This window comes from Myxine glutinosa, chromosome 4 (assembly GCF_964187855.1).
Source record: "Myxine glutinosa chromosome 4, kmMyxGlut1.1, whole genome shotgun sequence".
Classification (NCBI taxonomy): Eukaryota; Metazoa; Chordata; class Myxini; order Myxiniformes; family Myxinidae; genus Myxine; species Myxine glutinosa.
The window spans coordinates 124,285,215-124,299,080 of NC_136264.1; the positions used below are offsets into that span (position 1 = coordinate 124,285,215).

At 39.9% G+C, this 13,866-nt stretch overlaps 1 protein-coding gene across 2 annotated transcripts in view; it reads left to right on the forward strand.

Annotated features, from left to right (window-relative positions):
• LOC137425168 (uncharacterized) overlaps positions 1-13,866 on the forward strand; it is a 51,811-nt gene that overhangs the window by 33,810 nt on the left and 4,135 nt on the right. For both annotated transcript variants that reach the window (XM_068113318.2, XM_068113317.2), the window contains one exon: positions 3,192-3,241. In XM_068113318.2, coding sequence (XP_067969419.2) covers positions 3,192-3,241 — 50 coding nt within the window. The remainder of the gene's footprint in view (positions 1-3,191; positions 3,242-13,866) is intronic.

The window sequence follows — 13,866 nt, forward strand, 5'->3', positions numbered from 1 at the left end:
AAAGCACAGCACATTCACAAACTACCAAGAGGTATGGGGGATACATGGGTGGACATTCACAAGGAGAAAAGAAGGAATAACACAAAAATGAGTAACAAAATAGAGGAACAGAATGGGAAAAAAAAAATCAGCATGTATAGAAGAGATCACGGATTTAGTGCATGCATAATTAATTAATTATTGTCTCCCCTTTTAAAACTACATTTCCGCTGGCATGTTTGTTATAGTATACACTTTCAAGATCAAATCATGATGGAACAAAGGTACACATAACTAGACTTGTAGGGTGCATATGCAAATATTTTGGCCAAAATATGTTTAATTCAGAATCTCTTAATCAGGCCAAGACCAAATAAGCAGGACCAAAACAAGATCAACCACGCAACTCCATCATGCCGGTGACGCTGACATACCAAACCAATATATTCGGCTTCCAAGCCAGTTTGGCTTGAAACATAAATTATTATTGCTGGTGTTTATTAAAAAAAAATTTTATTATTCATAATAGTACGGTACTATTATCTATAGCCGATACTATAAGAGAGCCGTTTATCTGTATGTGTCGCCATTTTTCTCAGAGATAGCTGAACGGATCTTCGTCAAACTTTCATAGCTTAATCAGTGAATGCCGGGAAGTGTTTTAGGCAAAAAAGATTTTTTTTAATTTTGAAAAGAAAAGTTTTTCAAATTGCTCTATAGTGCCTGAGTCTTTGTAGCTATGTGAAAGGTAATATTAAATTATCCCTAATTAGTGTTTGTGTGTGTTATTGTAATATTAAATATAAATTTTCTTTAGTAGGTGCAGGGACATGTTTTAGGCACCCACCAAAATAGAATAAAAATTAAATTGATTTCTTTAAAATATCAACAGGATTTAAAAATAATGATTTGTATACAAGATCGAGGCTCGTGTGCGAGCTAACATTAAACACAAAATACATAAACTGACACATAAAACATATAATAAAGGGAGTGGGAGACAAGATGGGGAGAGAGGGCGAAGCACACAAGTACAACAGTAAAGAACAGGGACATCGGGAGATCTGTGGAAGTGAGATGGCTGAGAGGGGTGAGGAGGGGGAAGGGGTACACGGTATAAAACACGGTATAAAACAAATTGACAATACCAGAAATTTCAGGAGTGAAGTGGGAGATTGATAGAGGTGGATTTGGGGTGTATTAACGGGGGTAGAAAAGATCAAGGTTTTGGATGGGGGAAGATAAGAGAGGGTGGTGAACAGCTTTAAAGACCTGGAGGGAGGAGAGGGATTGAAGAGAGTGAGGGAGTTTGTTCCAGAGGCGGGAGAAAAGAGGAATGAAAGAGTGAAGGTGAGCAGAGAGTCTTGATTTTGTCAGTTTAACCATAAGAGGGTTGCAGGCAGATCTTGTGCGACCTGTAGGAATATTTGGAGGACAGAGCACAGATAGAGCTGGAGGAGCAAGGCCGGAGAGGAGTCGGTAGGATTAGAACATCACTGGGCAATGCCAAGTACTCCTGCTAGTTAATAATAATAGTGAGCCACTATTGTGACACGTTTTTCTCCAAGACCACCACACCAATAGATGTAAAACTTCTCAGGGTCATCAGCTTTAGGGAATATATCCTCCTCTGAACATGATTATTCCATAGACTTTGTAGCCATTTTGAAATAATAATTTTTTTGTAAAGGAGATTGAAAGATCTTCTCCCGAACCGTAGAACCGATCGATACTAAACTCCAAACATCTTTTTTGGCCAGGATCTTCAAATTTGTGAAGTAGAATTATCACTTTGAAATAAAATGGCTATCACTTGCTTCTCAAAATTGATCGGTTTTTTTTGACATCCGAAGATGATGTATTATGATGGAGTAAATTGGTAAATGTTTGTCATTAGTTAACATTTGTGACTATATCAAGCGAATCCTTCCTGAATAACCAATATGGTATCCACAGCAACCGAGACACTAATGCTTATTTCAACAGTAAAAACATCTATTTATAGGTTTATAATTTTTCTGGCTTAAAAAAACACTAAATTTTATAGTATGTCATGGTTCCTTCCTTATACTCCAGGTGTTGCTGCTTGGAAACTTTGGTACTTGCTGGCAACTAATAGCAATTCCAGTTTCTTATTGGAGATGCAAGGGCGGTCAAAATTTGATTTGGACTTTTGCTTTGAACCGGCAGAGCAACGTATATCGAAAAATACGTTTCCAGGGATTTTTTCTTTCTAGTGTTGCGAGACAACACCCATCACGTGTTTGCTGCTTTCATGTACTATGTGCAAAAATTAAGATGATGACAAGCGAGGTAGCAAAGAGGGTGGAACAGGAAATTATTCTGAAATTTATGGGCAAGGAAATCAATCCTGTTGAACTCTCAACAATTGGCCGCACCATGCACAGTTTGATGATAATCTCCAATCAAGAACATCTATATTCAAGTTCACCTTGAGGGTAAGACGTTTATGACAAATGAGGTAAATAAGAATGATGTCCTACACTGGATCCACACAGTTCCTAAATAATTATACATTGATGGTGTGCGGGAACTTACTGCATATTCCAACTGAAAATGTGTTGGTCTAAAGCTGGAGAATACTTTGAAATAAGTATTGTGTTTGTAATATGCATTCGAGGCCAGCTATGTCCAGATCGAATTAGGGAGCACCTTTGCAGTAAGTCAATTATTTTGGAAACACCAAGTTGGTCGACCGACAACCTTGAAGCAGCACACACCACACGGAGTACTGAGCATAGGAGTGGCAATAGGAGAAAGATCGACAGCTAACATCGATCCCATTTGAGCATCCAGTGACAGGAAGTAACTCAGCGTGACGGTGTGCTGTTAGTTTGCCTGGCAAGCCTAGTTGATTCGCCTGTGTTTCTTGGTCTTCAAAGCAAGGCCTCACAGCTCACTTTCTCAGCTGACTGAGTTCATTAAGCATGCTTCCAACCACTTGTTCTTCCAACCACCTGCCCTTCCCAAATATCAACCGTCTCTATAACCGTCCACTTTGGCGAACGAGCTGAATTTCCCAATTGCCAAATCTCATAAACCTAGACCACCTCCTTTGCTAAATTACTGGCTCTCCTGATTGACTTCTTGGCCAAATATACTGGTTAGTCCGGGCCCTTCGTTGCAATCAATTTCCACACACTGACATTTTCACACCAGCTTACTAACACTTGTCCTTGTGCTATCCGCAGGCAAACGTGGACGGCGTGGTAGCTCTGGATCATTAGACAGCAACATCGAAGTAAGTTTCATCATTAACTATAAAATGAGCATCACCACAACCATTTGGTTTGGTGGAATGTTATGAAATAGAGTGGTTAATTCATTCAGATGTAACAACGATGCATTTTATGTCCTTTCTATTCCATGGTGTGCCTTTACTTGCATTGCAATTTCTTCGTTATATTTACATCTCCCTTTTCATGATGCAGCAAAACATTTATGTTTGCTATTACTACCCTCGCCAGAGGAGAGGGTATTTCATTTGAGTCCGTCTGTTTGTTTGTCTGCACAGAATAAATATGATTTTCTCTGCAACCGTTGGTCCGATTGACAGGAAATTTTCACCATAGGTGCAATTCTACCTGTATAATTTTTAAATTATAATTATGACGTCGTAAGTCACGTGGTATGGCCGCCATCTTGGAAAAACTTTGCACCTCTATATCTCCGAAAGAACTGCATAGAAAAATTCAGACATGGCTCATTGTGAAGAGCTCTCCATGTGGAATGACGTGTTAATGATGATGTCATAGGTGCCTCCATTATGACGTCATAATTCGACAAGTACAAAACGTCAACGATCAAGATGAAATTTATTGAGCATCATCTGTGGATAAATTGATGGAAAAAATAAATAAACGATGACGTCATTGGTCACGTGGTTCGGCCACCATATTTGTTTTAACACAAAAGCCTTAAAAACCACTGAAAATACGTCCTGGCGAGCGTCTGCAATCTGATTGTTCTTTCTTGTTATTGTGCTTTCCAGCTAGCTGGCTGCTCCCGGGTTTGTAGTATTAAATTAGCATTTTTGTTTTGCTGATGAGAACTCAAGTACCGTGAAATGGGGTGAATAGGGACAGCAAGGTGAATAGGGACACAAACTGAAAAAAAGTTTGGAAACCTTTTTCACTGAAAATTGATAACCATACTGATTTGTTGATATTTGGGTTGAAAGTGTTCTCTTGTTTTTTTTTAAAAGCAACTTATAGTCCCTATTAACCCCATATATGGGTTAAATAGGAATAAATATGATTTTTATGGCTGTCCCTATTCACCCCGTTTTACGGGTGAATAGGGACAGTCACTAATACAAAAAAATAATAATCCAGAAATAGGGACAGTTTGGAGAAACTTTTTATCCCATATATTTTTTCATTGGCACCGTGGTTTATATTATGGGTGCATATTATGTGCATCCATCTCAGCTATCACTTTAGCAATAAGTTGGAAACTCAGGATTGTTTCTTGATTATTATTTTTTTGTATTAATGACTGTCCCTATTCACCCGTAAAACGGGTGAATAGGGACAGCCATAAAAATCCTATTTATTCCTATTTAACCCATATATGGGGTTAATAGGGACTATAAGTTGCTTTTTAAAAAAACAAGAGAACACTTTCAACCCAAATATCAACAAATCAGTATGGCTATCAATTTTCAGCGAAAAAAGTTTCCGAACTTTTTTTCAGTTTGTGTCCCTATTCACCCCATTTCACGGTACAAAACAATATTCTGAGTAGTGTTGGGAAAAGTTTTGCGAAATCTATTGGGACATTGCACAGTGTGTGTGTGTGTGTGTGTGTGTGTGTGTGTGTGTGTGTGTGTGTGTGTGTGTGTGTGTGTGTTTTGTTGCAGTGACCTTCAAATTATACATAATCTCTTCTGTTATAAACAAGTAAGGAAGAATGAATAAGGAAGTCGACAAATACAAAGAAGTGGATGCCTGTGCATACAAAGCACTTATTTTAGCCATGACGCAAGTCCGATCCACACACTTGATCCTGTAGCGCCCTCGGGTGGTTAACTCATATTTCCTGGATCACAATTATTGCACAGTGTCATGTCGAAAACGTTTTATTTTCTCCTTAATCTGAAAACACCAATGGTACATCGTCACCCACAATCTTTTATACCCACGTTAACCCTACCTAACCCAACCCTTTTACTTACACGTTGTTATGTTTCCTTCTCTCCCCCCTCATCTTTTCCTGTTCATTCATCTTATTGCTTGTTGAGTATCTGTGTGACTCCACTGTTTGTACATTAGTTTTTCACCCTCTGTCTCCTCACTCTTCAATGAGCCTAGATTACCTGTACAAAAAAAAGTTGCATATTCTAAATATTTGATGAACGCATATAGATTGTATCAGCCTGGAATTATGTGGTATTATAAGGGAACGATGTAATAATTATTATAAAAGCCCATCAAATATGATGGGCTGGAACAATTTATTTGACAGTGCCGCCTCATGAGCATGACAATGTCTGAAGCCTCGGCCTCGTGCCAGGTGTGTTTATATCTTCTTTATTTATTACACATCCTACAGACGTAAATGAACACTCGTTTTACTCTGCATACGTTGCACGTCACGTGCAGCGAATATCACCTCCCTGCACCTTGCATTTATTGTTATTTTAAAAAAAAACGTTTCTGTGCACCGCCCTTGAGGCTTGGTTTGCAAGCCACCGTCTACAATTACAATAGAAGAGACATAATTATTCTTTTATGGGGAAAAAAATTCGAATTTGTTTTATCCTCAAAATAGTCCATAGTGAACACGCATTTGTGTTAAAAGATTGGCCTTTAAAACCTACCCTTATGAAGGGGGACAGACATCTGGACAAACACAAAAACGGATATTGTGTTTTATATGGTAGATTGTTCATGCATTTCATCTACTTTTTACATGTGCAAGTAAAATAATTCTGAAGTCATCCAAAGAAAATCTCACCAAAGGTTTAAGAGTTATGTCCCTCAAAGTACGTAATTCATTTGTGCTGTGATTGGCTAAATGTTTTTAAAAATGAAGAATACAAGTCCTCATTGAGAACGCAGTCCCCAATTGCACCTCAAAAATGACATGTATAGACTTAGCATTTAATAAATAAATAAACTTTTCAACATGGGATGTAGGGAGCAGTGATGGTAAAGCGTATTTATAAATCAATGAATAATTCAAGAAGGTATGTAGGTTGTAGAATGGTAAAAATGTATTAAAAAAATAAATAATTTGGGGTGATATCTTCATAGCAGTATTGGTGAAGTGTATAAAGTAAAGAAATAATTCAAAGTTGTGTGTTGGTAGTGGAGATGGTAAAGTGTATATAAATAAATCATTCAAGGAGGTAAGTAGGTAGCTGTGATGGCAAAGGGCATGGAAATAAATAAGTTGGGTCACCCGATCAAGGTCGGATTATTTAGATTTTAATAAAGCATCAAGAAGATTGATGTTAGCAAAGATGAAGTCATAAAATAATCAAGGCAGGGTTCGAGGTCGAGATAGGCCAAACACACAGGGGCGCAGTCCAAGCTTCGCACATCTCCTGGCCAGGGAAGTGATGCACCACCACCCGAGCCAATGTGAGATGATTGGTCGGTATACCCCATTACCCCATGTCAGGTATGATGCTGCCTCCCCCCAGGCCCTCTCCCTCCCACACATCTCCCGATGTCCCTGCTCTCAAATGTTGTGTTTGTGAGCTTCCTCCCCTTCTCTCCCCATTTTGTCGACCGCTCCCCTTTTTATATACTTTGTTTGTTTGATTTGTTTGTTTGATAAATGTTAGCTCTTTCACGAGCCTCGACTCTGTATACAAAAAAAAAAAAAAAAAAAAAAGGCAAAGCATCGTTATTTCATGTTTTTACATCAATTTGATCAATATAATTCAAAGTTTTTATTGTGATATTTATCTTCCACTTGTGAAAATAATGCGGTACGATAAATTTCGGAGAGTTGGGTCACCCGATCAAGATTGGGTTATTTAGGCTTCACTAAAACATCAGAAGATTGTTGCCTACAGCTGTAGTAACAATTTATTTGGGAATGCAACATGGCAAAGATAGGCCAACCACCATCATTTCTTTGTTTGAGGTCGTACATGATCGTGAGACCCCTCGTTACACTCAGTGTATTCCAATGGAGACTGTGGACCCTTTGTATGTTAATTTCCATTCTACATACGGAATATAAATGCTTAAATGCAATTGTTTTGATTTCCGACAAATAATTCACATTCAAATGGAGGGTGGAATGGTAAGCCAAGGTCCACGCCGAGGCGATCCTCGATTACCCATAGCCGCATTTCTTTTTGTTTGAATATCGATTTCATCAAGAGTTTAAATTTTGTATTGTCTAGTGTTAAATCAAATTGAGTGTTTCCAAGGTAGCACATGTTACAATAATGTGGTACAGCAAATTTTGGGGCAAACGGCCCAGGGGTATGTAATTGTATAAAAAATTAAAGAAAAGGCTTCACATACAGTGCATTCAGAAAGTATTCAGACCCCTTCACTTTTTTCACATTTTGTTATGTTGCAGCCTTATGCTGAAATCGTTTAAATTCATTTTTTCCTTCATCAATCTACACTCAATACCCCATAATGGCAAAGAGAAAACAGGATTTTAGAAAGTTTTGCAAATTTATTAAAAAGAAAAAACTGAAATATCACATTGACATAAGTATTCAGACCCTTTACTATGACACTTGAAGTTTATCTCAGGTGCCTCCCATTTCTCTTGATCATCTTTGAGATGTTTCTACACCTTGATTGGGGTCCACCTGTAGTAAATTCAATTGATTGGACATGATTTGGAAAGGCACACACCTGTCTACATAAGGTTTCACAGCTGACGATGCACATCAGAGCAAAAACCAAGCCATGAGGTCGAAGGAACTGCCTGCAGAGCTCAGAGACAGGATTGTGTCGAGGCACAGATCTGGGGAAGCCTACAAAAAAAAATTCTGCTGCATTGAAGGTTCCCAAGAACACAATGGCCTCCATAATTCATAAATGGAAGAAGTTTGTAACAACCAGGACTCTTCCGAGAGCTGGCCGCCCGGTCAAACTGAGCAATCGGGGGAGAAGGGCCTTGGTAAGAGAGGTGACTAAGAACCCGATGGTCACTCTGCCTGAGTGCCAGAGATCATGTGTGGAGATGGGAGAAACTTCCAGAAGGACAACCATCACTGCAACACTCCATCGATCTGGGCTTTATGGCAGAGTGGCCAGACGGAAGCGTCTCCTCAGTGAAAGACACATGAAAGCCCGCTTGGAGTTTGCAAAAAAGCACCTAAAGGACTCTCAGACTGTGAGAAAGAAGATTCTGTTGTCTGATGAAACCAAGATTAAACTGTTTGGCTTCCGTCTGGCCACTCTGCCATAAAGCCCAGATCGGTGGAGTGTTGCAGTGATGGTTGTCCTTCTGGAAGTTTCTCCCATCTCCACACAGGATCTCTGGAGCTCAGCCAGAGTGACCATCGGGTTCTTGGTCACCTCTCCTACCAAGGCCCTTCTCCCCCGATTGCTCAGTTTGGCAGGGCGGCCAGCTCTTGGAAGAGTCCTGGTTGTTCCAAACTTCTTCCATTTAAGAATTATGGAGGCCACTGTGCTCTTGGGAACCTTCAATGCAGCAGAAATTTTTTTGAAGGCTTCCCCAGATCTGTGCCTCGACACAATCCTGTCTCTGAGCTCTGCAGGCAGTTCCTTCGACCTCATGGCTTGGTTTTTGCTCTGATATGCATTGTCAGCTGTGAGACCTTATATAGACAGGTGTGTGCCTTTCCAAATCATGTCCAATCAATTGAATTTACCACAGGTGGACTCCAATCAGGGTGTAGAAACATCTCAAAGATGATCAAGAGAAATGGGAGGCACCTGAGCTAAATTTCAAGTGTCATAGCAAAGGGTCTGAATACTTATGTCAATGTGATATTTCAGTTTTTTCTTTTTAATAAATTTGCAAAACTTTCTAAAATCCTGTTTTCTCTTTGTCATTATGGGCTATTGGTTGCAGATTGATGAGGGGAAAAAAAGAAGAATTTAAATAATTTCAGCATAAGGCTGCAACATAACAAAATGTGAAAAAAGTGAAGGGGTCTGAATACTTTCTGAATGCACTGTAGAAACAACTTATTATTTGTATGTATATATGGATATATAAATATAATTCAAAGTTGTGTGTTGACAGTGGAGATAGTAGAGAGTATATATAAATAAATAATGCAAAGTTGTCTGTTAGCATATATAAATAAATAATGGTTCCTGAAAGCAAATACAATCTTGTACTCTTTTCTCCAGTAAAAAAAAAAAAAAGGTTTACATTTCCAAAATTCCAAATTGCCTCCAATCCCAAAGCAATTTGGTGTGCCTCATGTCCAGATATTATTGCATACATGTTCTGAATGTGAAATAAATGTGTCTACTCATTTTTGCGTAGAGGCTGTGGACAGACGCCTGGAAGTATGGAAGGAGAGATGGACAGAATCCAAAATATAAGCCCCCAGCCAGGCTGATACCGCATTTGGGGCTAGAAATAAAGAGATAACAAAGAAAAATGGGAGCTTCATACTGTGGTTAAACAATCGAACTCAAGAAGCCTCTGAATATTTAATGAGTTTGCATGCCCAATTGCATTCGTTCCGATGCTGATTACAATGAAGGGACATGTGATGTCACTAATCACCCTGCGCTCGCAAAGCAAAAAGCAGGGTTAGGCATTTGGTTGCCTATGTGCGTACGTGTGGCGTACGTGCGTGTTCCATTTTTAAAATATATTTTCTCAGCAACCGTTGGTCCGATTGACACGAAATTTTACCATAGGAGTGCCTCTGCCTGGAGAATTTTTTTATTCATAATTATGACGTCATATGTCACATGATGCGGACGCCATCTTGGAAAAACGTTACACCTCTACATCTCCCAAACCGCTCAATGGAAAAAATCTAAACATGGCTCATTGTCAAATACCCCCAATGGGGAATAAGATATGTTGATAATGATGCCATCAGTTCCTTCATTATGATGTAACAATTCGACAAGTACAATGCTTGATCTAATCAGTAGGGAAAAAAAATTCCTCTGCAACTGTTAGTCCGATAGACACTAAATTTTCAGAATATGAGCGCTCCTCCTGTATAATATTTTAATGATAATCATGACGTCATATGTCATGTGGTACAGGTGCCATCTTAGAAAAACCGAAAAATGTTGCACCTCTATATCTCCAAAACCACTATATGGAAAAAAATTGAAATGTGGCTCATTGTAAAAAAACTCCATATGGGGAATAGGTGTTGATAACGATGACGTGATAATTCAACAGGGACAACGCTTAGTCTGATCAGTTTGAAATATATTGAGCGTGATCTATGCAACAATTATATTAGAGAATAAAAATTTATGATGTCATCGCTCACGTGGTCTGGTTGGTCGGGTCAAAGAGTGTCATCCATCCTTCCGAATCCCAAAATGTATCCCATTGGGCCTGTCAAATTTCACCAAATTTCCTTTTGTCCCACACTACTGGCAAGTATGTAGATTCGCCTCCTCCAGTGACCTTTACTAAACTACTACACTTGGCTACGATAGCTCCGCACCTCTATCGTGCAAGGGTCATCGGGACAAGCTGAGCAGCCTAAACACCAACATGGCCCATGAGTGTCCGTAAGGATGCGACTCACCATCCATCATTCGGCCCCCCTGCGAGGAACACTGCTGCACTAGCCCCAGCTGGCCAATGTGGTGAGCACCTGCTGCCAACTCTGCCATTCCCAAAACCTCGGCCCTGGGGGGAACGGTCACAGTGCGTGGCATCCACATCACGTTCCCTGCACTTCTCACATCCCCCAGTCCACACAACTGCAGCCTCCAGTGCCCACCCACACTTGACAGTCAACAGCCATGCTCCCCCAGGAGACTCATCGCAGAAGACATGGTCCACATAGCTCGGACACCCGCAGCACCACGTTGACCTCCAGACTACCCAACTACATCTCCACAAGCCCGCGTCTCAAATATCGGGGCCGTCGCCCCCGCAGCCAGTTGAAGGCTGTGTCCTGCCACCCTATCAATTTTTATCCCAGCCTCCAGCACTTTGGTCTCACATACCTGGATAAATAATGGTGTCACTGTGCAATGTCCACCATTGCTTCACAAAATCCACCCTTAAATTTACATCTAACCCTCTGATTACCCATGCCAATTATTATTTTTCACAATTTCGTAATCTCTCCAAAGAAGGGTGCTTCTCCATACATTTGCCAACCGAGCGTGGCCCATATGCTCGGCTGATTACAAATTCCCAATTCCATCCCATGGCTCTCTTCCCAAGCTGAGAGTCCACAAATAACAACAGAACATCTGTGGATGATCATCCTCACACCATCACGTTCCACAGATGCTAGAATGTTTGTCCAGTGGGCGATAACATTCCTGGAGATGGCATAGGAAAGGTGCGGTGTACAACAAGAAAACAAGTACAGATACATTCAAAGTACACCGCCCCCATGCCAAATGAATAAATATCCTACAGAGCGGCATTGCCGGGGCGCCTCCGGCACCCGTCAATACCGCAGTGCAGCTCATAGAGGCTGCATTGTGAGGTAGAGGTGTACACTAATTGATTGATTAATTGTATAATTAAAATCAATAAAAGATTATCACAAAATATTTTCTTAATCAATTGGCTAATAGCATAACTAAACCACTCGTGCTTCATCCGAAGATGAATCTTTTAGAAATTTAATTAAATAAGTCATTAATAAAAAAATAAATAATTAATTGATTAATCAATAAATAATTAATCAATTAATCAATAAATAATTAATCGATTAAATGATTAATCAATAAATCAAAAATATCCTTGATAGCCACATCACTTGGTCACTCATGTCCAAATATTAGCTTCAGAGCTCAAAAGGTGCCTGAGATATTGGCCAAATGAGAAAGAAAATAAATAAATGATTAATAATGAAAATAAATAAATAATAATCATTAAAACATTAAATTATTAATCAATTCGGTCATAGAACACATAAACCACCACCATTTCATCAGAATCTGCAACGGGAAAAAAAAAAAAAAAATTTGTCATTAATCGAATAATTAAATAATTAATCGATTAATTGATTAATTGATTAATTAATAAATCAAAAATAGCCTTTGCAGCCAAATCACCTGGTCATTGGCATGTCCAAATATCAGCTTCCTCACTCAAAAGGTGCCTGAGTTAATGGTCAGAAGAGAAAGGAAATTTGATTAATTAAATAAGTACTTCATTAATCGCTAATAATTAAATAACTCCTCAATTTATTGATTAATCCAAAAAAAAAAAAACGTTTTTGACAAAGGACTTGCTCACTACTGTGCCGAAATTTCAGCTTCCTAGCTCAAAGGATGGCTGAGATATCGTCTGGAGAAACAAACAAGAAAACAAGAAAACAAAAAAGAAAACAAGCAAACAAACAAAGAGTGAAAACTGAGTACTCCCTTTCAGCGTGCGTCACTGCCGAGCCCCCTTCGGTGCCCAGCAATGACGATTTGCAATGCCTGGAGATGGCATGGGAAAGGAGCGGTGTACAACAAACAAACAAACAAACAACCAGAGTGAAAACTGAGTACTCCCTTTCAGCGTGCGTCATTGCCGAGCCCCCTTCGGTGCCCAGCAATGACGATATGCAGTGCCTGGAGATGGCATAGGAAAGGTGCGGTGTGCAATAGATCACTGAGGTTTGAAGAACAGGGGAATTAACATAATCCCTACAACTCGTTAACATAAGGGCCATCCTCGTATGGCCACAATTATTCACTCTTATTCGACAACCGGCTAAACAAAACTTACTACATGGTGATGGTTCTTACCCGACACCCACCGGAGCATGTTAATTTATACATCCTACCTGTTCTAAGGTAATCCCTACCCCACCGGCATAACAATATATCCTCAAGAAAATATTTGCTGCAGCAGATATAAATTTCACCAATTCTTTCCCAAGCAAAATAATAATGACTAGCCGAAACCCGTGGAACATCCACGGAAGGGAGGATGTGGTGTATGGATAGAGTGTACCATTATGGATGGCATAGGGGATTTGCTTGTCCGAGTAAGAGTTAGGAAGAAAGATGAGAATGAAGAGTGCGTATATGAACAACGTATTTATTGCAATCTACTTAAATGACAACGCTACGATATACTTTTTAGTGCGTATATGAACAACGATCGCCGACACCGGCACAAATGCACGCTCTGGATTGTCCACTCAGTGAACGGCTTGCTTTCGCCTTCGCCTGTCCAATCAGCGGACGGCTTGCTTCGCCTTCGCCCAGCAGACGCCAATACGATGGCGTCGTAAGATGGCGTCGTATCGGCAGTTAATCGGATGCTTTTGGGCCCCAACGTCGGCTAATTCAGATTTTTCGAGTATGCCTGTACGTGATAAACAAAGAGCGCGGTTCGTAGATCGTAAATCCATTAGTGCCGTTGGCATCGGGTCACTGGGTGCGGCGTAAAAGGGATAACAAAGTCGAGTCCTTACGCTATTATTATATAGATGATAATAATCGTACTAATCTATATCCATATTTTCATGCATTTGTGTGTTTCTTTGTGTGTTTGTGCATTTGTATGGTATTCTTTCATGGCCAAACCGTAGGTAGCACCTCGAGGCCCCAAATTTTGGATGTCTGAACTTTAGAAACTGGGCAAGGTTTTAAGCTGCCACACATTGGCCTTGACTTCCATTTTTATGCCATCAAAGGCCGCTATGAAGTGTATGTTGGAATTTGGGGCCAGGCAGTGCTGCCGCAATCCCACAAGCAAAAGGTAACCACCATGAGGCCAATAACTCCTTAGCTTTTCAAT